This window comes from Lonchura striata, chromosome 12 (genome assembly GCF_050655825.1).
Source record: "Lonchura striata isolate lonStrDom1 chromosome 12, ASM5065582v1, whole genome shotgun sequence".
NCBI classification, from domain to species: domain Eukaryota; kingdom Metazoa; phylum Chordata; class Aves; order Passeriformes; family Estrildidae; genus Lonchura; species Lonchura striata.
Genome location: NC_140714.1, coordinates 10,367,754 through 10,395,248, shown reverse-complemented (window position 1 = coordinate 10,395,248; position 27,495 = coordinate 10,367,754). Strand labels below are relative to the sequence as shown.

General features: G+C 47.6%; 1 protein-coding gene across 5 annotated transcripts; it reads right to left on the bottom strand.

Moving 5' to 3' along the window:
* Positions 1-601: 601 nt before the first annotated feature.
* On the bottom strand, positions 602-27,495 carry SLC41A3 (solute carrier family 41 member 3). Of its 5 annotated transcripts, none has more exons than XM_085590488.1 (11): positions 27,263-27,495; positions 24,988-25,304; positions 14,633-14,740; positions 13,723-13,794; positions 12,782-12,926; positions 10,570-10,716; positions 7,813-7,957; positions 6,859-6,938; positions 5,022-5,156; positions 4,063-4,211; positions 602-1,635 (listed from the first exon to the last, which is right to left on the bottom strand). In XM_085590488.1, the coding sequence occupies exons 2-11, from the start codon at positions 25,276-25,278 to the stop codon at positions 1,450-1,452; spliced, it is 1,458 nt and encodes a 485-aa protein (XP_085446614.1). In that variant the 5' UTR covers positions 25,279-25,304; positions 27,263-27,495; the 3' UTR covers positions 602-1,449. The 5 variants fall into 5 exon arrangements, with proteins under 5 accessions (XP_085446614.1, XP_021387521.3, XP_085446615.1 ...); XM_021531846.3 differs by lacking the exon at positions 27,263-27,495 and adding an exon at positions 26,302-26,446; XM_085590489.1 differs by lacking the exon at positions 27,263-27,495 and adding an exon at positions 25,976-26,233.

Sequence of the window (27,495 nt, the reverse complement as noted above, 5' to 3'; positions counted from 1 at the left end):
CTCAACACAGCTGAGAGTTGAGTGTTTTAGAGCTGGCAGGTCCTTCAATAAGGCATCATGGGGATCCTGACCTCCCCTTTTCCCTTCTCCAACATTCTGAAGGCAGATAATTAATAAAGGTGAGGCCTAGTGACATTTTTCAAATGTTTGATCCACTTCCTCATCTCCTGACTCTTCAGCATCTTATTATCTGGAGGACTCTATTACTTCTTCAATTTCAGTGAGAACTGGCTGCTTCCAGCCCCAAAAGCCTCCCTGACATGTCCTTGGTAGCACCAGATTGCCACCCTGGAGCAAGGACCTGAGGAGCCACTGGCCACAGCCTAGTGCCTGATCATCACCCAGACCAACCAGCAGCTCCTGGACTTGTTGCAGAGCAGTTGTTAATGAGTGGATGGTGACTGTGGGAGAGGCTTTAATTCTAACCTGAAACATATGGGTGACAAAACATTCTTGGTTAGGAAACATTGATTTTCCTGAAGCCCTATTAAAATTGTGTTGTCCAGCCCTGAATGGATGAGAAAAAAACAAGAAGTTCTACCTGACAAGTTAGAACTAAAAACAGGCAGAGTCCGGGGCAAGAAAATCCACAGCATTACTCTTTTTTTTTTTTACCCACTTTATTTATGTGTGTGTTTCTATAAACATTTCAATTACTGGACATTTCATAAACCGTAAAAACAAACCTTCCTGCCCTCAAAATGCAATCTAACCAGCTTTTTGGTCAGACACCAGCGATGCTGTCAGGGCAGGTAGGTGGTATCCCTAAATAACCTCCCACTGGGCATGAGCCAGCAGCACACTGCCTCAGATCCTGAACCTCTGAGCCATGGAGACAAGCCAAATTTAAAGACCTGGTTGCTCTGCTACTTTAGGAGCGGGAGAAAAGTGGGGTGAATAAAGAATTTCCCTTGGTGGAAAGTCAGAGTGTGATGGAGGGGCTGCAAGATCCAGATCAGAGGCAGTGACCTCGCAGGCTTTGGGGCAGCCTCGGGGCTGTGTCAGTGCTGGGGATTGAGACCACGGCCCAAATGCTCCTTCTTTCATTCCTTCTTTAATTCCTTCCTTCCCAGTGGCCGAAACGTTCCTTGTTGCCTTGTCTGCCAGGCACAGCAGTGACCACGGGTGCTCACACCTCCCATCCACTTTGCTCGCTGGCAGGGCAGGGTTTGTGGGTGCTGACTCCTCGGGGCGGGCCCGGCTGTAAGGCACGGCGGGGAGGGCAGGGGGTGTCGGGGTGCCAGGGGAGGCCCAGCCCAGCCGGGTGAGCCAGCACCCAGTGCCAGGCACCCCGGTGTCCCGGAGGGAGCACCCAGTGCCAGGCACCCCGGTGTCCCGGAGGGAAGCACCCAGTGCCAGGCACCCCGGTGTCCCGGAGGGAAGCACCCAGTGCCAGGCACCCCGGTGTCCCGGAGGGAAGCACGAGGGAAGAGAGCAGCACAGGCACTCTCAGTTGCCCAGGTTCATATCTGCGCCGTGGATGAGCCAAACCAGGCGGAAACAGATGGCCAGGAACCCAGTGCCCAGGAGATCACCCAGGGCAGTGAGGTAGGGGATGGAGAAATTATCTGGGTCCAGAGCCTTCCTCCACATCAGGCGCACAATCAGGTCGGCCACGTAGAGCAGGATCCCCACCTGGGAGAGCAAGGCAGAGAGAAGGTAACACACAAACCCTGGGCTCAGAGCCAGTGATGTGGCCATGGCCAGGGAAGCAGAGCTAACAGGGACCACTGAGCCTTCCACCTTCCCCAGAGAGCTGGGGTTCCTCACTGGGGTGGGATGGGATGGGATGGGATGGGATGGGATGGGATGGGATGGGATGGGATGGGATGGGATGGGATGGGATGGGTGTAGCTGGCTCCTACCCTTTGGCATCACAAAACCCACAGTGCCACAGCCCTCTGCTGCCAGCCACCAGTGCAGAGACCCTGCTTGAGCTGCTCACCAGCACTGCCTGCCCAAACCAGAGCCCGGCCACCAAAAAGCATCTCCCAAAGGTACAGTTCCTATCCCCATGCCTTGAATGGGAGTGCTCCCACTCATTCCACCAGATGAAGGGTTTTTGTGAATATGCAGGCAACCCCAAAGGACAAGTTCGTAGCCAGACTTTTTTCTCTTTGTCCTTCTTTTTTCTGTTAAAAATTCACATCATGTGTACTTTGTTTTTCCTAAAAGTCTCAGTGGACAACTGGAGTTTGAGGCAGTTTTTACATCAAAGATATCCCAAGCAGAACTGACATGTTAAGAAAAAAAAAAATCTTTTTTTTTTTCCATCTCAACAGTTTAAAAATCTTTGTTGTGATTTCTTTTAATTCTTATTTTATTCCCGATTCTGATAAACAGATGGCAGAAAAAAATACTTCGGTTAAAGATTAAAGACTATCTAGTTAATTGAATTAAGAAGGGAGAGAGAATTTGTACCCCACATCTGTGGTCCCTCCATGGGAGACCACAGCACATCAGGAACCAAAGCCTGAGGCAGCATTTCTAAAGGTGAAAACTGCAAGCTGGGTTGGGAGAAAGGGAGGAGGAGAGATGGGGGAAGTAAATTAAATAACAGAATCACAGAAACTAACGCTGGCTGGAAACTTGAGAGTTTTACACAGATCATTTGTCTTCCTTAATTCAGGATCAAATACATCCACATCTTCCCTGATGGAAAATTTGTTTAACTTGTGCTAAACAACTCTCAGATGGAGATGTCACACTTAAAGCAATCATCCCCATGGTTTTTTTCCCCTCCCATTTTTGTTTTTCCCAAGGCCTAACATAAATCTGCCTTTTTCCATTTGAAATCCGAGATTTCATGTTTCCTCCCCTAATAACCACATAGCAAATGTTATTCTGCCCCTTCCTGCAGAAATTTGGCAATTTAAAGGCTGTTAACCAGACTTTTCTCAAGTCTCTCTACTGTGAACTAGCTAACCCCAGTCCATTCAATCACTCCTCTGAGGTCATGTTTTCTGGGCCTCTGATCTTGGGCTTCCTCCAAGTGACCCAAACTTTCCCTCCAATCCTTTTTCTTTCTGTCTTTCTTTATAAAGTATAACAGAGGGGAGAAAAGGGCCAGGCTGAGTGTACCCTCCTCCACTGGCCTCCACAGGAATCTTTCAGGGTCAGTGGTGTTGCTGGGATGCTTCTTTTTATGCTGTCATTTACTCTTGTTTTTTCATGCTTGGCTTTGGTTGAGGAGTTACCTCAATGCATAAAATGAATAAATATTTTCATTTAAACTGTGGCTGTGCTTCTGGGCTTGGGGCTGTGCAAAGGTTGAGAAAAACTGATTGTTTACACACACAAGGAATTCACCCTCAGACACAAGGCTGCTTGTAAGGCAAAGTGAGAGTCAGCCACCTCATCATGCAAATGAATCACTCATTTAAAAGGGCACATGAAGTCAGAGTGTCTGTGAGTTCAGGCAACAGCCACGTGCACTTCTGAGTGTGAAAAATAAAATTTACAGGGTAAGAAAAGCAGCAAAAGAGAACAAGCAGAACAAATCAGATGATCTGCTCATTGCCTACCAGGAACTTTTACTTTTGAAGATGAACTGCTCAGAGCCTGGGCTTTCCCTTTGTTTTTTGCCCACATGGCCCTGCCCAGAGGGCTTCCCTAGGTCTTCACCATAACATCTGACAGTGGTTTCCAAAACGGGTGGGGAAAACTGCTGGCTGGAGTTCACTGCTCCTCACCTTGCTGGGGTGACAAGTGGCAGCCTGGAAATAACTTGGAGCTCAGAGACTCAAGGAGTGAACATTTTAAAGCAAGGTACTTCTTGCTAAGTGTGTCTCTGGACACTTGCTGCAGTTCAGTGGATGCTGAGAACTTTTTCCTCACTCACCCTAAAGCACGGCTCTGTTCATGTGGGAAACTACAGCCTGGCAATTTGGGTGAAGTATTACTGGAGCTACAGAATGTACATGATTCTTGGCAGAAGCACATCTGAAATGACAAGGAACAGAGGCTGCTGCTGAATGTTTTACTGTGGCTCCTCTTTAACCTGGAGAATGCTGGTTTTATGTTATCTGACAGATTCCTTTTCGATGAGAGTTTGGGGTTTACCTGCAGCAAAGCAGCAGCCAGATAGAACATCACAAAGGTGAAGGACAGGGACGTGTGGCCTCCCTGCAGCAGATGGATGGTGTAGAGGAACACGAGGTGCCCGGGGATAACCAGGAGGAACAGGACCCGTGCTGACTTGGAATTCACCCCTGCAGAGCACAGAGACAGAAACAGGGGTAACAGCAGCTGGGGAGGGTGAGGGGAGGACAGGACACTGCATATTTTAATGCATAAACCTGGGGCTGCACCCTCCCACCAGCCTCATTGCTAATGCCTTCTCTAGATCACACAAACATAGGGAGCATCTGCAGGATCAGCCCAGCAGCTTTGCCTAGCACTGAAACTACATGCCAAAGGCTTTGTGCTCCATGCTGATCCACTCTGATTCTTGCAAACACTCTTCTCAGCTGCTCTCTGCCTCCCACAACTTCTGCTCTGCCTCACTGCAACAGATTTTCCCAGTTTATAGTTTGATCTAGCACTAACTCTCAACCTAACAGGGAAAATCAAGAGGAACTCTGTAAAGACAATAGACCCAAAATTGAGTTTTGCTGATGCTTAAGTATTTTTAGTGCTGAAGACAGAGGAATTGCTGATTTTCAGCAAGATTATGGTCTATTCACTGCTCTGTCCACAGGTGATGGCTGTAGGCTGGCCATTAAAATGACTTTCTGTTAGATCAAATCTAAGATTCTTTTTCAATTACTTTCTTTAGAGCTCCCTGAAGGCCACTTTCTTTGCATGCCAGTGAGCAAATACGCCTTAAGCCTTTTTTTCATGCTGCCCACTGCAAGGATGTTTCCCCTCTGATCAGAATATTCTCTGAGGAAGGGGAATGTTCTGCCTTTGAAACCCAGCTAGTCCTTCACCAGCCATATTCCTTGGGAATGGGAATTCCTTGGGAATTGGGAATGTGATGACAGACCTTGAGACATGGACACCAAGGGTTCAGGGTCTACCTGATGAGAAGAATGTAGTGCAAGGGTTGGGCCAATTCTGCCTCATTTTGTATGGCAAAACCCCAGGCATGCTCCAGAAATGCAGGAATGTAGAAATTCGGCTAGCTTGGATGGCAACCAGATTGCCTCCAACACCTGTGAGGACAAAACACAGAAAACCTGTAAACCACCTTCATCACTCCAAAACCTAGCCTGAGGTGAGTCAATCTGCATTCACTGAGAGCAGCAGTGAGAAAAAGAGAAAACCTGATCCCTGCATTCCCTAGGGGTGCTGCACTGTTCACTTTGCAGGAACAGCTCCTAAAATTCACGAAGGCTCCAGTAATTGTATTCTTCTGGCTGCTGGCTGAAAACATTTTCCCTTTCTCCCCAGCACTGGATGTAAATGCCATGTGGCCTCTGAAGATGATGTGATTGCACCTGGTTGGACACAGTCTGTGAGCAACACCTGGGGAAAGCAGTGCAGGTGCTGCTCATGGACACTGCTTGGATTTACTCACTCAGAGAAATATTATTGTTCAAAAGACAACAAAACATCACAGAGAGTAATTATATGTCTGTCTGAAGGTACCTAACACACTTGGTAAATGAGAAGGAATCATGAGAATTAATTAGAACCCAAAAATATTAGCAAATTAAAGTAAATTAATTCATTCCAGACTGATTAATTGCAGCAAACATGAAAAAGCAGCTACATTTTCCAGTAGGAAATAGAAGGATAATGATCTGTGGACCAAGCTTCCACCACCCTAAGTATTTTCAGGGTGGAAATGCCACAGAAAAGATAACAGTGAGCCAGATGCTACAGGCTTCTCATGCTTTCCCTTCCTTGGAGAAAAAAAAATCATTATTAAATGTGAGATTTTCCAGATAGGAATCAAAGTGAAAATATCCAGGCTGTCTCACCAGAGCTGAAGATGGGACCTGAGCCATGCACTGCCACGCTTTGCACGTGCAGAGTGAAGAGCTGCCTGTGCAAAGACACAGAGCACTGCACAACTCTGCCAGCAGCTCTGCCAAACAGGTCACCTGTCCCACAGAGCCATGTCTGGGGCTCTCCTTGCTCAGTTAAATGGCTGCTGACTTCCCAAGGAGGCTCCTTGACTAACCATGCTGGAAAGGCTTTGTCAGCAAGGCGGTTGTCTTTCTGCAGATCCAGGCAGGTGGCAGCTGGGTGACACCCTCTGGCACTGCAACAGGACATCGTGCTTTCAGGGTGGCATGAAGCCCTAGGAACCTGGGTTTCCCTTGGAATGGGACTGCCCTACAAGAATGTTATAATAGCAGAAGAATAAGCTAGTGGATCTCCAGTGATACCAGGATCCCCAGCAGTTTGTGCTGATAGGTGTGTGTATACTGTGAATATAAGTATAAATATACACACAAAACACATTGAGATATATATATATATAAATCCAATTATATCAAATCCATGCATATAATCTTTCAGATACATACACATGTATAATCTAATTATATTACTAGTTATCAACATTCTGTATAGGGGATGACTGCACCACACAAATTACTGAGTGGAGGAAAGGAAACAAGGGAAAATGGATTTATTGAGACATCCCAGTAGGTCTGATTTTATGAGAAGTGTCAACGCAGCTCTCAGAGATGCTGCTAACCTTTTTGCACAGCTCTGTCCTCACTGCTATATTGCTCAAAACATAAGCAGGAACATGATGGGGACCAGCAGCTTCACTTCCACTCGTGATGGGAGCAGGGACTTGGACACTGATCTCTGTGTAGTGGCAATGGTGGATGCCAGAAGGCTTGGGAGGAAGGGGAGGAATAAATAAAAGCATGCACAGAACCCCCATGCCCAACCTACCATTAATCACAGGTGTGAAAACTGCCATGCCTTCAAAGTTTGGGTCAGTTACAGTTTTGTCCAGGATGAGCCCACCAATGCTGTTAAGGAAAGGACAGCAAATGAGGTTGGACCAGTCTTTTCCCAGGGCAATTCCTACACTGAAAACAGCACACTGACATGGGTTACTGCATCTGCCCCATTGCCAGGGCTGGACTTTTCACCATGTACTCCTTTTACAGCTCAGTTTCCCCCTACAGAAAGCATTACAGATTTTGTTAACAGAATGAGCTCAGAAGGACCTCCTTGCCCACACCCAAGCAAAACTGGTAGTAGTGAGGAAAGCATTATCATCCTCCCACAAAGTTTTGTTATACTTCCATACTAGACTTAGCAGGTTTTAAAAATTCTCTTCCAGATCTCAGCTGAAAGATGTAGCACAGGAAGAAGGGACTACCTGGCTCTACATTTACCAGTATTTTCTCTTTACAGCTGGATAAGAATGAGGTTGAAGCCTGACAATTCGTGATGATCATCATCTGTGTTCAGTTTCCTGTCTTTCACCCATGTGGTGCCTGGATGTGCGAGTGAGACTTAGAATGATTTGCTTTTTCCAGTCCTTTGGGGGCTCCTTATCAGCTGTCTCACAAATAAGAGAGACAGATTGAAACCCTTTGGCACACTTTGTATCTCCTTTATGCAGGACTGAGAAGGACCAGAGGCAATTTAAAAAAAACCAAAAAACCTAAGAATCTTCTCTGACAAGAGGTTATTTTGCAGAAGGAGAAGGTGCTGCAGCAGGTGGCACACAGTACTTCAAAATTTTACAGAATCATAAGAAAGTCTGTTGGAGAGTCAGCAATGGCTGGGAAGCTCTGGGCAAATACCCTCCTGCTGTCCCTGCCAGTGTCACCTTTGGTGGCCCTCTAAGTGAGCCCAGGGTGCACACAGGGCTGGGAGCTGTGCCTCCTTTACCTGCTGATGCTCATGGCAACAATAACCGGCTGCCACCCAGACTTCAGGACTTCGGCCAGGGAAGGACTTTGCTTGGCAATAGCAACCCAGAGAGGGATCATGACAATGAATACAGCACAGATCAGAGGAGAAAGGTACTTCACATCTGGCAAGGAAAAGAAATCTTGAATTAAATACCCAAAGCTTCACTGGTTGCCAAAATCGTAATGCACAAAGATGGGAAGAAATGCAGAAGGGCTCTTGCTCCAACCAAGTTATGTTAGAGGAAAAATCACATGAAGCATGATAGTCCCCACAAAACCACCTCATTCCACCACAGAAATCCATAATTAATCCCTGAAATTCGCTGCTAGAGGATGCTGTTTGAAAATCAGCAGGATTCAAAGCAAGTTATATTTGAAGACGAACAACTCTCCAATTCCATCTCCAACTAAGAAAGACAAAAAGTTACAAAATTTCTGGCTTCAGGGTATAAATCAAACAGCAGGGCAAGAGGGAAACTCCTGTGTGGAAGCTGTATCCCACTTAGGGCAGACACCTCATACCTTCACCTCACACAAGAGGTGGGTAGGAAATACTTTAGGAGGCAAGCTGACAGAATTGCTGAGCAGCTGGTCTGCTCTATAGGAACAAATGTTCTCTGGCACGTATAAGCCAGTTAAGATCTGGGATTTCTTTTGTGTGAGCTTGCATGTGTTTCCATTAGGTGCTTCTTTCATTCAGCAGAGGCATAGCCTTGGAGTGATCTCTAAAAGCAAAGAAATTAAAAAATAAGTAGATGTGCAGCACTAAAAGAAAATAAACATGACTCAGAAGCACGAGAAACACCTTCGAGCAATGGGGCTGATGCCAACCCCCTTTTGATACAAAAATGCTTCTTCAACAAAGCTCTCTATCTGGTCTCTGAGCTGGGGCCAAAGGCAGTGGGATGTAATGCTGGCTTTGCAGATAATCTGGGAGATGAATCAGCTCAAAGTGTGCATGTTTAAAAGCACCATTGCCAGGGTCTTGGGCTACATGGATGTGACAGTACTGACATAATGGCATCTTCTCTGCTCATCAAAGGCTCTTACACAAAGAGGTGCAACTCTTCCTGAGTGGCTTCAGTGGGCACTGAAATGCAGCTCCTCCTGGGAGTTAAGAGCTTTGTCAGTGCACTTTACCCTCTGGAGTCATCCAGGACAGGAGGGTTGTACGACAGACTTAGCTGCTGTACTGGATCTCTTACCCACACCACATGTTGTTTTGAGCAACTAATTCCTTCTTAAATAATGCAGGCACAGAGCACAGGAGTTGATCAAACCTTACCAGAGCCCACAGAAAGGCTCCTGGTAGGATGAATGGTCTTCAGGCTCCACATTCCAGTTCTGCTACATTCTCTCACAGGCAGCCCATAAGCAAGCTGAAACCTTTTGGCACAGTTTGTATCTCCTTTATGCTGGACTGAGAAGGACCAGACGCAATTTAAAAAAAATTAGAATCTTCTCTGGCAAGAGGATATTCTGCAGAAGGAGAAGGTGCTGCATCAAGTGGCACACAGCACTTCAAACTTTACAGACTCATCAGTGTTTTTGAAGGATACATATACATTTTGGTAGGACCCAGAAGTTTGTAGAGTGTGACTTGTACCTCATTACACACTGGGCAGGGAAATGGATTTGTTCAAGCACCATCAGCAGTGCTATTCTTCTACCTGCTTCACTTCATGCTCCCAGTGACTTGGTGTCTGTGTGCTGACTATTTTCCATCTCAAGAGGGTCTTTAAATTATTCTGGCAACCCCAGAAATGCTCTCTGGTCACAGCCATAGAGGTTATCATGTTGTTCTGCCCTGTGCTCCCTGGGAGATACTATCTGAGGCACAGCAACTGAAAGTGAGATTAGCTTTATAGAGGCAGATGCAATGGCATCATGGAAAAATCCTATTAAAAAAAAGCACCTCTGAAGCTCAAGGAGGACAGGATGGAAGTGAATCATAGGCCTCTCCCTGCAGTGTGTGCTCCTTCACTCCCTCACTTGTTCTTGCACATGGAATGAGTTATGCAAACTGAGAACAGCTGCCTCACTGCTTCTGCTCAGTCTGAAGGAACAGTTTGGGTTTCAAATGGAATTGAGTTTGCCGGATCTTTTTATTTTCCCATTTCTGTTCTAGCTTAGGCTCACAGTAAACAGCCTAGCATTTAAAAAGCAACAGACATATATCACCAATGTTTTGAACTTCTGAGGGTCATCAGGTGCCCAAGCCTTTGGCAGCCAGCAGCACAGCTAACCCAGACCACAACTCCTGCTCAGAGTCCTGCAGGCACAAACGCTGCAGATACTTCCCTCCAACTGAATATCTTGTTCATCCATGACTCTCCACGTAAGAGGATACAAGAATATCTTACTAGTGCCAAACCCCTGGAATTGCCTTGTGAAGAGGGACCTGCTATTACCCATGCACAGGAAGAAGTTTTGCTTGGCCAGTGACAGATCGAGGAACAGAGTCAGCGTCACATATGTCAGCCTTCTGTTCCAAAGCTGCACAATACATGTTGGTCATTTCTTTGACAAATCCCAGTTGTGTTTACTAGGCTCTGCCTTCCAGTTTGCTACTAAAAGACAGTCTGGAAAAAAACCTCTTTGGTCATTTTTCTACCCCAGTGGCATGACAGCCTCCATTCTGAAACATGCCATAAATGCTGAGGCAGCCTGCAGTAATTTCCCAAGGATATGTGAGCTCCCTTGCTGAGCTGCAGTTCCCTGCTGAACACTGTACCTATGTATTTGAAGAGTGTGCTGCTGATCCCTGCGAGGAGGGAAAGGGTTATCAAATCTCCCAGGCTCGCTGCTATGGGTGTGGCGACATTGTCTGGATTGATCCCAACTTTCCTTGCTCCAATGATCACACCAATCATCACCAGACCTAGAGAAGACACAGAGCAGGCATCAGAGATGACATTTGGCTGTGTTTTACCCCAGAGCTGCTGTTCTGGTTCCCAGAAGGACGTGGGGGTCTAAGAGAAGAAAGAAGCACGTTACCCACAACAGCACCATGCAGCTGGAGACTGGACACCCCCAGGAATTTGTCCTTTTGTTTTCACCAACCTGAAGTGCACGACTCTGTCCTTATAAACTGCACCAAGGGCCCAGAGGCACACAAACAAATTCCAGGGATCAAAGCAGAATACCAGCAGGCAGCCCAAATGGAGAAGCTCCCCTCCTGAGCAGCCTAATCTTTGCTGCCTTGAAGCAGAACCAGGCACGAAGCACACTCATAGATAAGCACACAGCAGGCATGCAGCAGCCTCTTGGTGCATCCCCTCCTCTGGATTCCACAGCACAAAGATATTTTCCATATTAGACTGAAATTTCTCAAAGTTTGAATCACCAAGGAGCAACGAGCATCCTTACAGTAGCCTGCATTAGCCTTTCAGCCCAGCCACCAGACTGAGCCCTCGTGTCCCAGAGCCTTTGGGGCTGCTTTAATTTGCACTGGATGAATATTGATGCTGTGAGCAGCTCCCGAGTCAAGGGGTCATGGTGGTGGCCCACATCTCTTCCCTTGTCCTCTGAGGTGCACCTGCAATATTGAGCTGCTTTTCAGCATTGCTAGGGAGAAGAGAGGTTTTGCATGTCCAAGTAAGTTTAGGAGCACAAACCCCAACCCCTGATGAAGATGTGGGAATCCCTCAGCTGTCAGATCTCTCACAGGTCTGTGGAAGAAGCACCTGGAATAAGCCCTGGCCAGGCTCCACTGCTAAGTAGCAAAGGCAGCCTTGAGACAAGACATAAGACATCCCTTCAAAGTCCTTCTGTGGCTGACAGACTGCACCAAAGGAAGCCCAAGAAATGGGGATTTCCTCCAGCTCACAACCTCTCTGTGCCTGTCTGCACAGCCTCTCCAAAGCTGATCATGCACAGGAGCATCAGCTCTACCCCAAGAAATGCTCCATATGCATCTTCCCTGATGCAACATCCCTAACACAAAAACACATCCTCACACAACGTGACATTTCCACAGCAGCCCTCCCAGACACCCACGCTCCCCTCCCCTCAGCACAGTTCATGCTGCTTCCCTCCCTGGCCATAAAAACAGCAGCTTGCCATCGTGCACACCCACACTCAGGCTGCCTGTGACCATGTCCAGGGAAAAAACTGATGTCAAACCTGAGACAGGACAGCAGCAAAGCCTCTCTGTACCACACCAAGCAGGGAGATTGTAGGGAAGAGTAATGAAAGCTGAGCTGCTGGTATTTAACAACTGCCTCATCCCACGTTTTTCATCAAAGGTATCTACAACCAGCCTTTGATTCCAGTTTAGGGATATGCAGTTGTTCTAACTCATCCCTTTCATTTAGGAAACTTGCAGTATCCTTTGTGCCAGCTGCTCTATTCAGGTATCATGCTGCCCTCGTATGGCAGATCTACAAACTGGAGATCTTGAGACCACACAGAGCAACTCCAGCTGTCCAGCCCATCACATTCCCCTGGAAGAGGAAGGGCCAGGGGAGAGGACTGTCAGCTCACAGCAGGCAAACTGCAGGGCTGGCCACAGCCCTGCTCAGGGTGTGGGGTGACCCAAGCCCATCTGGAGCCTGGTCTGGATTTGTTTGCTAACAGACCCTCCATGGCCTGGGTGATGTTGTTTCACCCTCCCCTGGGAAAGGGCCGGTGTAGATGGCTCATGTGACACCCAAGGGACACGGAGTGGGGGTGTCTGTACAGCCATGCACAGCTTGGGGCATTTTCACGTGTCAGGTGAAGCACACTTTGATTGCTGCCTGTGCATGCCAGTGAGCAACAGATGATGGGGGAAGAGAAGCAAAGGCAGGATGCAGAGAGGATGAAAGCAGCAGACCCAGCTCCCCGCATCCCTCCTCCCTCTGCCAGACCAGAGGCATGCCAGCTGGGCCTCCCTGGTGGAACAGGGACAGCTCATTCCCCACCTGAGTGCTGCATGTTCAATCTGAGGGACCAGAACCACTCACCAAGGGAAAGTGCAGCTATGAAGGCCGTGGTGACGCTGCTGGCACACAGCACAGCAGCCTGGCTCAGCTCCACAGAGCCCTTGGAGATGGCTCCCAGGATCACAGCAGCGACAGCAGCCAGCAGTCCCACCACGGTGGCCTGGACCTGGGCACCAAAGGACAGCTGGTGAGCACACATCTTCTCCTGGCAGCTCCACACGGCTGCAGCACTGCCACACAGCTTGGAGGGCAAAGCCTGGCACAGATGCTGATTGTTTGAGTACTTAAACAGCAGCCCCACAAGGCTCCACTAGATCAGAAAATAAATCCTGACAAAGTTTGGAGAAAATCTCTGGGGGCCTGCAAAGGGCAGATAACACTTCAGCAAAGGACACTGAGTCCATCAGCAAAGGAATAGTCCTGGTCAAGACAAAAGTGGGCTCCCCATCAGCTCTGCACTCCTGGGAGGTTTGGAGCTGTGCAGGGAGATAAGGGAAAGCACACAAGACAGATGCTGCCAGCCCTGAGGTCTTGCCATGTGCAAACTCTAGGCTGGTTCTGGATTTTAACAAGCAGAAGAATTGCCTTTACAGAGGCAATTTCTCCCATCTCTCCCCTCCTGGCCAAGGCTGATTCCCACACACTGCCAGTAAATGACAGGCTTTATCCAGGGGCTGCTGTGGAACAGGGATTGTGCCACAGCTCCTGCTGCAAAAGGAGTTTTATTAGTTCAGTTTGTCCACAAAGGCAATGAATGCCTAGATGTGTTTTACAGCTAAACTACAAGCTCTGGGGCCACAAAGAGCTTTATTGGAGGTCAAGTCCTGGCTCTGCTTGGCTGTGTTGAGGATACCTGCCCCAAATCACCAGCTGTGCATTCAGCACTGCTGGAACAGATGCTGCAGGTCTGCAACACAGCAAGAGAAAAGGGACTTTTTCATCTCCCAGCTGAAGTGACTCACCTGGATAAGGGCTAAATTGCAGGTGGCCATTTTCCATTGTTTCTGGGCATCATCCATCTGTCCAGTGTTAGCCTAGGAGTAAAGAGAGACACTCTGAAAAGCTGTTTCTGTGGTACAGGTGGCTGCTGAAGACAGTTTCACCTGCTCCCTGGGGGAAAGGGGCTGCCAGAGAGAGGCAAATGCAGGTTACCATCTCCCACCTTTCCCTGCACTTCCTTCTTGACACTTTTCCACCAGCCCAGTGTCCCAGGGGCATCAGAGGCTCACACTGGAGGTGCAGAGGTGTTGCAGGGCACCCAGGTAGAAGTCAAGTGGGCATATCCACCACAGCCCACGCAGACAAAAAGCTGAACAAATTAAAACTATTTTTTGTCCTTTGTTCCCCCTAAATTGCTCTGGTAAGCTACATTTTCTCCTGAGGCATTATAAAAAAAAAAAAAAAAAAAAAGACCAAGGTAAACAAAATTGCTTAGGGAGATAGAAGAGATCAAATACAGAGCAGCAAAAGCTGCTGCAGGTTCCAAGAAGCCTCAGTCTGCTCCCCCCAAGGTAGGATTGCTGGGAAGCCCTCAAGGATCAATACCCACAGAAAAGCAATCCAGTAGTGAAGCTGACAGCTGTGGAGCCCTGGCTTTGTCTCCTTCATGTGTCACAGCGCCCCAAATATCAGCAAGTGGCCACCCAGGGATTAATTCACCTTCAAAGTGCGGATGGAAATTCTCTGTTCCAGTTACAAAATGAGGGCAAACACATTATTTTAATGCTCACACCCCACTAGTTTCTAGTTAGCAGCAAAGGGCATCTCTCATACACAGTGTGATTACATAAATTAAGAATCTCCTGATGTCTCCTGCTAATCACCCCCCCCCCCTCCCCTCCCAGCACTCCCCACCAGCCTGTTAACACTCACAGCAGTGGAGAGCCTGGATGCCAGTGTCATCTCCAGATTACCCTTCAGGCCAACCAGGGCAGGAACCAGGATGAACACTTCTGTAATTGTCCTGAACACGTCCCAGTGCTGCAAGGAGACAAAGCAATGACCTCAGTTTGTGGTGCTGCCCAGCCCAGGGCAGCAGGTTCTTCTCTCACACCTCCAGGTGCCCTGTGCACACAGGGGCAGATGCTGCCCAGATGCATTTTATGTTTTGCATTTTGGGAAGGAAGGAAGGAATTTTCAGCTTGCAGTATTCTGTCTCATCTCATGCACAACAAAGCACTACCCTAAAGAGGAAGGAGCATTCCTTATAGGGGCAACAGAAGATTTTGGAAACCCACCAATTAAAACCTGCCTTTAGCATCAGCCAAGACCAATGTTAAAAGTAATTAAGATTCACAAGGCAACTTTAATAGAGCATGTTCTCCATCCTTTGCACTGGCACTAGAACCTCTATGACTAGAACCTAGGAAGCTCTACTGATAACCAAACTCATAAGAACAAAAACAAAGATCTGGAAAATGATCCCACAACAAGAAGCTGTGTCTATCTTTTCTTACCAAATCAAGCATCTAAGACTGATGGAGGGAGGGAATGAGATTTTTGCATTTCTTCTCCACAGGCAGTTCCTAAATCTTCCTGTTACCAAGCACAATTTCAGTACAGGTGGAAAAATGTTTTTAATTAAGATATCTCATAAGCCAGACTGCTAGGCCAATATCTTGACTGTTGTTGCTCCTCTGAAGCTGAACTGTACAAAGCTGTTGAACCAGCTGCAATGCCAGAGACAATCTGAAAACGTAAGAAACTTTTTTAACTGACATGTGTTCTCTAATTTATGTACCATACAGTGCCTAGGAATAGAATTCATTCCTCCTCTGTGCATTCAAGGGTGTTGGCAAAGCCCTGCTGTAGCCAGAGAGGTTTAAATCAGGATGAAATCACAGAATGGGGCCACTCAGCATGAAGGAAAAGTAATGAGCCCAGCATCCAAGAGCAGAATACAAGGAAAAAAGGGTGGCTGCAATGAGTCAGATCAAAGGCCCATCTAACCCATCCTTAGCCAATAATCCAATTTGGGTGTATAAAGCAAGAAGCTACAAAAATGGCAAGTAAATGGGATAATTCTCCTGTGTATTTTCCAGACTATGACTATATGCCACAGGGTACTGAACTGGTGGGGGTTTGCTGCACAATGCCCAGTGTTGAAAGGCTTTCTCTTCCAGGTCCTCATCCAAACTCCCCCCCTCCAACCCATGTGCCATCCTGTGGCAAAGATTTCCATCATTTAGCAGCACATCATGTGAAGGATTTGTTTGTTCTACCCACTGTGGTCCTGAATTCTGGCACTAGAGGACAAAACAAACCAGCACATCCCTACCCACTTTTTTCACATCCACTGGGATTCTATAAACCTGAATATCCAGGTGGTTGGACAGACACAAATGGTGACACATTCGGCTGCCAGGCTGTTAGGAAATACACACAGGGTGCAACAGCTTAGTGTTTTTCTCTGGCTGTGCCATGGGAAGCTGCAGGAAGCTGTGGGAAGGTGTCTGTCTGCTGGGAATTCATCACAGCTTCCTTCTCAGTCAGGATGAATGAAACTGGGGCTGAGCCAGTCCTGAGCGTGTGGTGCAAGGCACCTCAGAAGTGCACATAATAAGCAAAAATGTTATTATCAATATAAAAAAGGCACTTTTCCTGCCACTGGTAGAAACAGGCACATTTCAAAATGTTCAAGGTATGTTACTGTTGCATAAACAACAAACAACACAAAAATTGTCCCCTTATTTGACATGCTACAGTTTTGTTTAAATTTGTTAACATGGAACTTAAATGCCTGAGAAAAGCTGGGGGTGGACATCTCTTTTAAAGATTCATATTCCCCTCTCTCCTCTCTCTTTAATTAAGAATAAATCCAAAACACATCTTTGATATCTTCCAAAGAAAGAGGAGGAAACACAGACTTCACAGTCACAATGTAAAACTCCCCAATCATCTAAAGCACAGAGGCATGCAGAAAATTCATACTTAAGACCTTGCATATTTTGCACATAAAAAGACATAAATAGAAAGCAACAGGAAAATTCGACTGTTTGTATTTTCTGTGCATGCCACCTTTGGGAAATATGACTTTGGTATATCTAGGTAAGGTCCAGTCCTTGTGACAGAATAGATTTAACAGGTTTCAAGCCATCAGAAGTTTCAGCATATGAGGTATGATTTGTTTTGGGACTTTGCCTTACATATAATTACACCTGAAAGCTCTGAACATTTAATAATCACACAACTGTACTAATTAAAAAAAAAGCTGATTTAATTGCCTCTATTGGAGTCTCATTAGTGACTCACCTACAGCCTAAGGAAAGATTCTTAATGATTTATACCACAAGAGCCAGGACTTCATTGTGTTAGTGACTGCAGAAATACAGAATAAACAGATGATGCCTGTGCCATCAGCTTGCAGGACTGCCAGCTGGAAGAGTGATGAGTGGGCAGCTTGGAGCCATGTGGGCAAGGAGATGCCTGAATGAAGACACCTGGACAAAGCCTAGAAATGTCTCTGTCCTTTGAGATGAAAACTGGCCTAGAAAGAACAAAAACATTCCATGCAGCATTGCAAACTCACACAGGCAGATACACAGCCAGAGAGGGACCCTTTCCCACTTCACATTTTCATAATGGAGTTTCAGCCCTAGAACTCAGCTCGGAAGAAGTTTGGTTAATTCCATGTCCTACCCATAGCAGCTGGATCTGCTCGTGGGGTCCCTCAGAGGAAGAGAGGTTATCATGGATGCACTGAGCCAGCCCCAGTCTCATTGCAGCCCCCAGCCTCATTGCAGCCCCCCAGCCTCATTGCAGCCCCCCAGCCTCGGTGCTGGAGCTCCTCACACTGTCCTCACAAACCCAACCTGTCCTGGTGCCTCCCAAGGACATCCATCTCCCATGGCAGCAACTCAGAAGCCTCAGGGGTTTCCCATTACTCTGAACAAGTCAACAGAAAGATCAAAATATCCTAGAGTATAAAATGCAAGCCAATTTGAAATCCTTTTCAAAGCTAATCATCCCATGGGCTTTTGTCAACAAAGAGATGTCTTATATCTGTGGCTTTTATTTGGACTGTGTCCCACTCCAATGGTGTGGAAAGGGAAAATGAAAGGGAAGCTTTCCTCCTGAATTCTCTGGTTTGAAATCTGATCAGTCAGCTTCAAAATGATTCTTCACCTTACTGTACAAAAGTGGGCCAAACACTGGCAGGGCCCTGTAAGGTCTCCAGCAATGACAGCCAGCCCAGAATCCAGAAGGACCAGTGGGCCAAGGATCACTGGAACAGAGGCAAAAATGTCCAGAAGGAAAAAACCTGTGCTGTGCTATCAGCCCTGCAGAGAGACTGCATCCCCTGCACGCTCAGGAAGAGAAAATAGCAAACATCTACTTCATTGGGCATCCTTTTCCTACAGCATGGGACACCCAGGTCTGAGCCTTGGAGTCAACTAGGCTAGATAAATCTGTTCTGTTGATTTTTCTTTTAAACAGCAATATGAACAGTTCTTGGTTACTCATCCCAGAGTAGATCAGAAACTGCTAAAATCCTGAGAAGTTTGATAGGACACAAATGAGCAATTTACACTTTGTTCTCTTTACAGCAATATGAGCTCTGCAAAAGACAGCATCAGCTGGACTCACAACACAGAACCAAGTTATTTCAAGATATTTTGTATTAAATATCTTGATTAAACTCAGCAGGATTAAACTCAGTGTTATCTATGCTCTAGATACCATCCTTAAGCTTGCCCATATATCTCCCTTTCCAAGGAAGACACAGAGTTTCCTAAGAATGTTTTGCAGTCACTAGGGCAAAACATTCCTTAGCCAGAAGAACCACTAGAAAACGGGCAAACCACAGGCTCCTGGACTTGAAAAACCTGTAGTTTCAGTATGTGAGCCCTCATGCCTGGCAATATGAGTCTTATGGGACCTGGCCTCGAGCAAACAAACTTAGTGTCAGGTTTTAGTTGGACAGGACTGTGATTTTGTATCTCTCACACTTGCAGGAAGTTGAAAATAAACAGCTCAAAGACAAAGAAGCACTAAAGAACATCCCAAACCTTTAAAGGCTAAGATCTCTGCATTTTCCCAGCTGCTGGTTTTGTTTTTAGCTGTGGGGTTGTTGGTACCATGGTAGCTCACCTCACTAACATCTCTCCTGTGCCATTTGTGACTCTCAATGCACTGGGCTCCCTCCTCTGGGAGCTGAACCATGGACTCAATGTTTATATTTCAATATACTTCACCAAATTATACACTTCCTGTGGTTGTGGTTTACACCTGACCCCATTTCTATGAGTCAAGTGAGCAAATACACAAACTAGATTGCACATTGTTATTCAAAGGACAGTTGCAATGTAGGCATACATGGCCTGTGTTTCTCATCAGTTTGGATACAGTTACATTTTTGGGCACAGCTCAGTTCTTAGCAAGTGAAATGATTTCTTCTAAACAAAGACCTATTCACTCTAAAGTACAGAGTGGGTATGTGCTACGTCTTTCTCCTTCTTTGAGATAAATGCTAACTATCAACATAACATCTTGGGTAGTTTGAGAACTTCTGTAATGCTGCAAGACAGGTCTGTGCCTAAGCACTGCACCAAGTGGAGATGACAAACACAGCCCAGCAACAGCCTGTGCCACTCCAGTTAACCCTTCTTTGATATTCCTTGTGCTTTCTTTAGTTCGACTTCTCTGCCTTCTTTGTTTCTTCCAGTGCTAGAAAAAAACAAGCAAGGTATTGTCTTTCCAAACATTCATGTATCCATATTTAGCTCATCCTGTGGTATTAATGCCAGAGAATCCAATGTACTCCAGTGAGCTCAGAGTATAGGATATATCCTTGGGAAACTCTGCCAGACTTTTGATTTGTAAATCTACCAGCATTTGTAAATCTACCAGATCAAATTTTGCATTTCTATTTGTGCCACCGGTATAAAGAAAAACGGATGGGATAGATCCTGGTTGGGACACAATGGTGTAAATGCTGCAGCACTCCCCAGCAGTCATGGGAAGTTATTCTAAATTTATACCCACCTCAGAGACTGCCCAAGAAGCATTCACTTTGTAGGCAATGCTAATCATTTTATGGTGGCATGCCTCTCATCACAGTATCTAAATGCTTTCTAGACCAAAGATTATATTAGGTTGTTTGCAAAGACCTGAAAGCATGAACTTGCCTCTAAGTAAAACAGGTACGTAACAACAACCCTGACCTAGATCTCCTTATCAGCAATTTTTGAAGGAAAGAAATGATATCATGCAACAAGGGAATATGCTGCAGCCTGATCCAGTTGCTTCACAGGAGTCTTTACCAAAGAGTTTAGCTCCACAGAGAAAAAGGAGCGCCCAGTCTAACATACCCAGCAAAGTGCTAGGCAGCCATCTGAAAACCAGTGTCCCACATCACAAGGAACCCAGCTACTGATCTGAAGGAGATGGATGGTGTCCCTCCAGCACAGAACAAGCCCACAGCCATACTGCTGTCTGGCTGCTAGGACCACACTCATTAAAAACAAACAAGCTCAAATACTCCAGGTCAGAGCCTTAGCCCACCCTCTCACTACAGGTTGCCTAAGCACAGGTACCTACTTGAACAACATCCATCAAGAGGCCAGCAGCTACCATTCCCAAGCCAGCCAGAAGGAATGGCACAAAAATCTGGGAGGCAATGGAGAATGAAGTCTCTGGGAGAAATCCACTGGCCGACCTGGTCAACTTGCAGGTGAAACCTCTCAGCTTCTTGCCATGGAAGCACAGTTCCAGCTGTAACTGGGTGACCACCATGGTCACACGCTGTTACCCCATGCTCAGCAGGAAAATGGAGGGAGATTAGGACATGACACAGATCCTTTTTGTAGCTCTGTCCAAAGTCAGAAGGAATGTTTTTCCTCAAACTACAGCAACGATGCCAAATTCCTTTAGTTTCTTCTCCTCCTAGGAGCACGTCCAGAAGATTGCAGCAATGGTATCCTCCAAAATTGGTTCAGCTGGGTTGAGCCCAGGTGGCAGCAAACTCGATGGACACAATTTCTCTGATTTATATCCAGGGGGAAATTAAAAAAGAGAAGAGAAGATTGTAGAGATGCTTGTGGATGAATAGAAACGAGCCCACACCCCATTCAGCTCCCACCGCTTCGGTAAAAACCAGTAAGACCTGCTCAGGCTACAGCACTGAAAGAGTAACAAGTCATACAAGAATCTCTCAGCGTGCTCAAACACACTGGTGTCCTTTCTGCTCGGGTTACATTTCTCGTCGGAGCGCGGCGCGTTTGATACGATGGTTTAATGAGTAAGCCCGCCGCACAGCAGCCCAGCTCGGCTCCCTCGCTCCCACCACAAGCTCTGCTGGACTTTCCTCACTGTCCCGAGGCCGAGGAGGTGGGGAGTTACCAACCACGATCCATTCTGCACTTCTCCAAGGTGAAGGAAGGTCAGGGGAAGCAGGAGCCCGCGTTTCTCTCAGCTGACGGCATTGCGCAGATCCCGTCCCCAGGCAGGTGACACGGCTGAGCCGCTGGTGACACAGGATCTGCCCTTCTAGACCCCGGCCCCTCGTGTCCGCTCCGTGGTCTCGGCGGGGCACAACAACCAGGCTGTGCCAGCTGTACCTCTGAATGACCGGCTCTCAGCGGGGAAAAGAAGTTCAGAGAACCAGCCAATAAGCTTCAAAAGCGAGCACCCTTATCTGCTGTCATCACTTCAACTTTCTGCTAGTTTGCAAAGGCCAAGATAAGAGTCCTAGCTGAGCTCATTTAAGGTAGCTCCATAATCTCTCTGCACGACAGGCAAGGCAGAGAAAGGGCACGCTGTGAGCTGGTCACCCTTCCTGTTCCGAAGTGAAACACGCTGCTCCTGGGTGCTCTTTGAGAGAGGGGTCTCACCCCAAAGGCTTCATGGTTAAGCTTTTATACAAGGTAAAATTAGAGCTGTACCATGGCTACATACATACAGCCAAAAAAAAAATTGTATCCTGCTCTGTAAAGGCTTCAGCTCAAAGTCAGGCATGTAGGGAAAAGAGTCATGGTATTATGCCTAGGCTCCTTTCCAATAATTATTTCGGGCAAACTAATTGAATCAGAGGGTGAGAAAGCTTTAAAAACCACCTTTTAGGATGGATCAACCCCTTCCTTCACATTCTCTGCAGAGAGGAAAAGGCTAATGGCTCGTGGACTCTGTCCTTGTGACAGGGTCCCCAGCACTGCGGGGGAGTTGGAGGGAACATGACATACTTGCAGCTAAACTGGGAACTGAGGAAGCTCTCGGCTGTTTAGACAGTGTTTCTTTGGTCTGAATTCACACCAAGTGAGGTGACAGAGCAGATCTCCCTGAAAGCAAGACAGAGTGGAAAACAAATGCAAGCTACAGAGGCTTTGTCCTTCGATGTTATTTTGGTACAGCCCCTAAAACCTTCTCCACTCCCAGCTGCCTTGGTGTGTACATGTGTCTCCACCACCTAACAATGGTCCAGTTAGCTGAAAGCTAACAGGACAGTACCTTTCAGCTAATCTAACTGGAAAAAAGGTCCCACCTTTTTTATGCCACCATAAAATATCTGGAAGAGTCAGGTTAATAAAAATCCTATAATAACTACACATGACCCAACCTCTTTATACCAGCTGGGAAGAGAGAAATGACAGTATGAAGGCCCAGTTCTAGTTAGTCATTCACAGAGGCTTCAAGGAAACAAAAGACAATTTCTTGACAAAATTTCTGGACAAACACATAGGTTTTCCAGTTCTAATAATGTGCCTACCTAGTCCCATATGTCACTCTATCAGCTAACTGGATTGATGACAGGCAGAAGCATTAATGTAAAGGAAATATCAATGAGACTGAATGACTCAAATGACATTAAAAAACACAGCAGCAACACATCCTGTACTAAAGCGTCAGCCTGACAGGGTTTATGAGTTTATCATGCTCCATCTCTCTCCTGCTAAGCAAGCACCATAAAAAGCCCTCAACCGATAAATCAGTATGCAGAGAGGTAATTGGTTCAGGTGACCCATGTGTGTACACTGGGCCATTTTATTATGCATTTAAGGAGCCTCTGATAAAGAGCCACACCATATTTATCAGCAGAGAGATGCATCACATTTTCCTGGCGAAGAAATATACCTTATTTGTCCAGAAAACATACATCAGGTTTGAGAAGAATGAGAGCATTGCTCAACAGTGGGAAAAAGATCGTAACTAGCTAGTGAAAAGACTAAAAAAAAACCCAACAGCTTATGGCTGTGCCACTCAAGAAGGCAAAACCTGGAGAAGTGCACTGCTGCCCTTCTCTGCACACAGATCCATCCTCATGTTGCCTGCTAGTCAACAAGTAGCACTGTCCTGGAGGACAGAAACAACCTCTTGGGTGAGTCCTGACCCTGATCTAGATGCCCCTCCACTGGCACAGTACAAAAAACAGAACAGAAAGATGGCAACTGTCTGAGAGCACAGTTTCATACACACCCTGCCATCCCTGCAAAGAGGAGACAGGAATGACAGAATGCTCTCACGACGTGGCAGAGGTGGCAGCAGGAAGCACTATCCCAACACCATGGGCTCACAGGAGAATGAAGCTTTGTCCCAGCTGCTCAAGCACCACCACTCCTGACTCTGTGAGCTCTCTGTTACACCAAGCAGTGTATTTTTGTTTCTCACTTGCTCTTCTCCTCCCCATTTTAGGAAAGGGCAGAGAAGAGAACTTTTGTGGAGAGCTGGAAAGCAGGCAGATGGAGAGTGCCTGGGGCCCAGGGACTCTCAGGGATCCACTGGTGTCCCACAGAAACAACAGCAGCCAGGCAAAGGCCAGGACTGGCTCAGGAAGGAAGGGCAGCAGCAAGTCCGTGATGAGATGTGCTCAAGAGTCCATGGTCATGTACAAACAGCCACTGTGCTAATTGCCAAAAGCCACATTTCCTATGAGATGTTGCATGGGTTGATTTCCCATACTTTAAGCACTACTATGATGGCTTTTAGTGAGCTCTGTATTCGCAAAACCAGAAAACAGACTTTTGCAGTTTCAGAGTAGAATGAGGTTTGCTTCACATTCTGTTCATATTAGTGGCTCAGTTCCCTCTAGGGAAAAAAAACTCCCAGGGAGGAAACATTGAAGGAAAAGTCCTCTTCCAACATCATAAACCCATCTGCAATCCATTTCACACTTTAATAACTCACAGTAGGAAGAAACATACATTTAATGTCAGAGGTCCATAGGAACAGGCAGCTCTAGAAAGTCTAAAAAATAAAAACGGAAGTGGCTGCTCAGTGTTCAAGGCTCTTGGGAATAATGTCTAAGGAGACAAAAATTAGTTTGACACTGGGTTCTGCATTTGCCTGGTGTTCCATGATCTGACTAGACATTCTGCTGGGTATCAAGTACATGCTAAGGTCAGTTAAGGATACTGTGTCACTCCTAAGCCTTTTTAGCTCTTCTAGCTCAGGGAGATCAGCCCTGGGTTAATGACAAAGGAACACAGCTCCACATTTGTGAAAGTTGTCAGTGTAAGCACTGTAGCTTCTGTGTCACTGTATCAGATAGGTCAGGGTAGTTTGACCTCACAGCTAGTTAGTCAAATAACAAGGTTAACAAAAAGGCATGCTGTTAGAGGAACCCAGAGTGCAAAGGCATGGCAATTTATAATCAGCTTTAAACTGTCTAAAATTAGGTGCTGATCATTGCCTTAAATGTCTGTATTGCAGCACCACAGGAAGAAAAGTCTTATCCTGATCCCCACAGTGGCAGGAATGGGACTTCAGGAATTCAAGTCTTCTGCTGTGAGGCCTTAGAAAAGGATGTGGTGCACAGGCAGGGCTGAGCTGTTGTATGAAATGTTAACAGTGCTGGGCTGGCTGATGCCCTGTGCAAGGAAGCAGCAGGTGCAGAACTGTCCAGAGCTACATCCACGAGATATGTCACCACTGTGTCTGCTGCAGGAAAGCACTGTGCCACCCCAGGCTGCCCTCACCCACCCTCTTCCCAGGACCAAGGGGAGATTTCTGCATATTCCTAATCACTGATCAATTAGGACTCCACATTCCTAATCAACCTTCATGTACCCTTTAGTACCGTGTCCTCTTTTTTATCCAGAGAAGGAAAGGCACCAGAAAAGCACCAGGTCTCTTGAGAACTGCACAGCACATAACAGCTGACTTTGAGGGAAAGCACAGGAAACTGCTGCAAATCCTCCCTTACTATGCCATTCCCAGACCAAATCCCCTGCCTGTGAAGAAAAGTTCCCCACTTATTCCACAACAGGTATGTCAGATGAGCTTCTTCCCCTTACCTGAACATAATCCAAAACCATGCCTGCCAAGACCATGCCAAGCCCAGCCAGGAGGTATGGCAGGAGCACTTGCAGGCAAATTGAGATTGCTGACTCTTCCTGTGACTTTGCCATGGCTGCTTTCTCTTCAGCCAGCAGCTTCTGCTGTGTACGCAGAGAGACATCCTCTGCCTCCTGGCTGCCAAGTCGGCTCTCTCTGTGTTTACCCTTGCTCTTTCCTTTGTGCCGGGATCTCTCTCCATTCCTAGACCTGCCCTCTTTTCTCCTCTGCCGGACTTCATCACCTTTCATGGTGGCTTTCTTGAATCACAGTTTTTCTGAAAAATAAAGTCAGAAACAATGAGATAACAAAAAGAAGTATCAGGCAGATGAGAGACAGGAAATTCTGTGGTACTGTGTGTACTCCTGAAGGCAAGCTACCACTTACTCCCCTAACCCAAGATACTCTGCTGGCCCAAATACTAGTACTTAGTTTATCTTCAACTTTGTATAGTGCCAAATCAATCTCCCTTCCTGTAGCAGCATCTCTTCCTAGGCCTGTGCTCATGCTGCAATGCTTGCTGTGCATCCTGGCTGCTCCCCTGAGAACTCCCAGAAGAAAGCAGAAGGCACTGCACATGGCCTGAACTCTTGACCTACCAGCTCTCACACTGGGAGTCACAAAGAACTTATGAGCCCAGCAGAATCCAACCCCTTTCAGGACCTCACCCCTAGCCAAGAAATGGGAGAAATTGACTTCTTTATATCCTAGCATCCCACAGTCCAGCAAAGGACTAGGGTCAAGATGTGTACTATGCTTACTACCTAGCATAGCTGTCCACCACTCCTCAATAACAAGACGATTCTTTGATCTTCGTGCTAATCTGGATACTTTTCTTTTTGTGTCTTAGTTGACATGCACGCACTACATGATTCATCTATCTACAGAGAAGTTGCTATGACCTCACAGCATCTTACAAGAAAAAAAATAAACATGCAAAATTCTAACCAGTAGCCCTTTTGCTGCCATCAAATCTCTTTTCTTCATGGAACTGTCACTCACACTGCCCGTCCCATTGTTGGCCCAGGCAGTGCCGCAAATCCTTCACCCATCACCTCCTTCCAGCCCTCATCCGGATTAACCTCTGCCAGATGCTCTCATTTTCAGCAGGGGCCCTGCGCTATCCCAGGTAAGACCAGCCCCCTTCTTGCCGCAACATCTGGAGAGCGGAGGGAACAGCTGGGGAGGGGAAGGGAAGGAAGGAGGGAGGAAAGACGGGAAGACCAAGTCCCGCTCTGCGGGAGGACGGCCCGCGGCCCGGTCGCGGCGCTTACCGGCTGGGTGAGCTGGCGGGGCGCTGCCCGCGCCGCCGCTGCCCCGCGGGCGCGGCCGGGCCGATGCGGGCGCGGGCGGCTCCGGCCACATCCCGCCCGCCCCGCGCGGGGCCGCGGGTTCGAGCCCGGCCCCCGCCGGTTCGAGTTCGAGCCCGGCCCCCGCGGTTCGAGCCCGGCCCCGCGGGTTCGAGCCCGGCCCCCGCGGTTCGAGTTCGAGCCCGGCCCCGCCGGTTCGAGCCCGGCCCCCGCCGGTTCGAGTTCGAGCCCGGCCCCCGCCGGTTCGAGTTCGAGCCCGGCCCCGCCGGTTCGAGCCCGGCCCCCGCTGTTCGAGCCCGGCCCCCGCGGTTCGAGTTCGAGCCCGGCCCCGCGGGTTCGAGCCCGGCCCCCGCTCAGGAGGCGGCGGCGCCGTGAGTGGCAGCGGCCGGTCCTGCCCCCACCGCGGTGCCGCCACGCCGGCAGCGGCCCCGAGCCCCTCCCGGTGCCCCCTTTACTCCCAGCAAGGACGGGGGTCGCTCGGGGTCCGCAGCACCTCCCGCTCTCCCGGAGCCCGGGGAGGGTGGTGGGGAAAGGGTGGCAGCTTCCAGCGCGGGCAGCGGAAACAGGAGGCTGCGATTAATAGCTGCGGAAAGATGTTTCCTCTGTTTGGGTTCGTCGGGGTGGTTTTTGTTGGGTTAGTTGGCGGGTTTTGGGTTTTTTTTTTTTTTCCTCCTCATTTTGGCATTTGCAAGAGGTCGCGTTGCAAGCTTCCTGTGCAAAAGGCTGCCTCCACCGCCGGCAGAGCAAAGCTCCCGTTGATTGGGATTTTCTCCCCTTCCCCTTCTGAATCGGCGTGTTAGAAACGTGATTACAGCATTCATTTAAGCACAAAAATCTCATTAAGCACTGGAGTAACCGTACTCATGCAAGTCTCCTGAATCATGCAGCTCAAATTTCCAGAACAATTGAGGATATTAAATCATACCTCAGTACCAGAGCAAATTTATATCCTGCTGAAGTCTCTCAGATGTCATGCTACGCTAAAGGGCTCTTACAGATAAAATGGTGCCCCTGGCTCAAAGCAGGGCACAGCAAAAGGAGTTGAAGGTTTTTGGAAGGGGCAGTAACGAAACCCTGCAGCTGCTGCGAGCCGAGGGTGCACGGTGGCTGCTGAACGTCGCCCTGTAAGGGCAAGGCTTTAAATTTCAGCTCACTTGG

Coding starts and splice junctions, on each gene's coding strand:
- SLC41A3 (XM_085590488.1), bottom strand. CDS start 25,278: ATGAAAGGTGATGAAGTCCGGCAGAGGAGAAAAGAGGGCAGGTCTAGG. Junction 13,795..14,632: donor CATCCAGGCTCTCCACTGCT/GTGAGTGTTAAC, acceptor CTTTACTCCTAG/GCTAACACTGGACAGATGGA. Junction 12,927..13,722: donor GCAATTTAGCCCTTATCCAG/GTGAGTCACTTC, acceptor TTTGGTGCCCAG/GTCCAGGCCACCGTGGTGGG.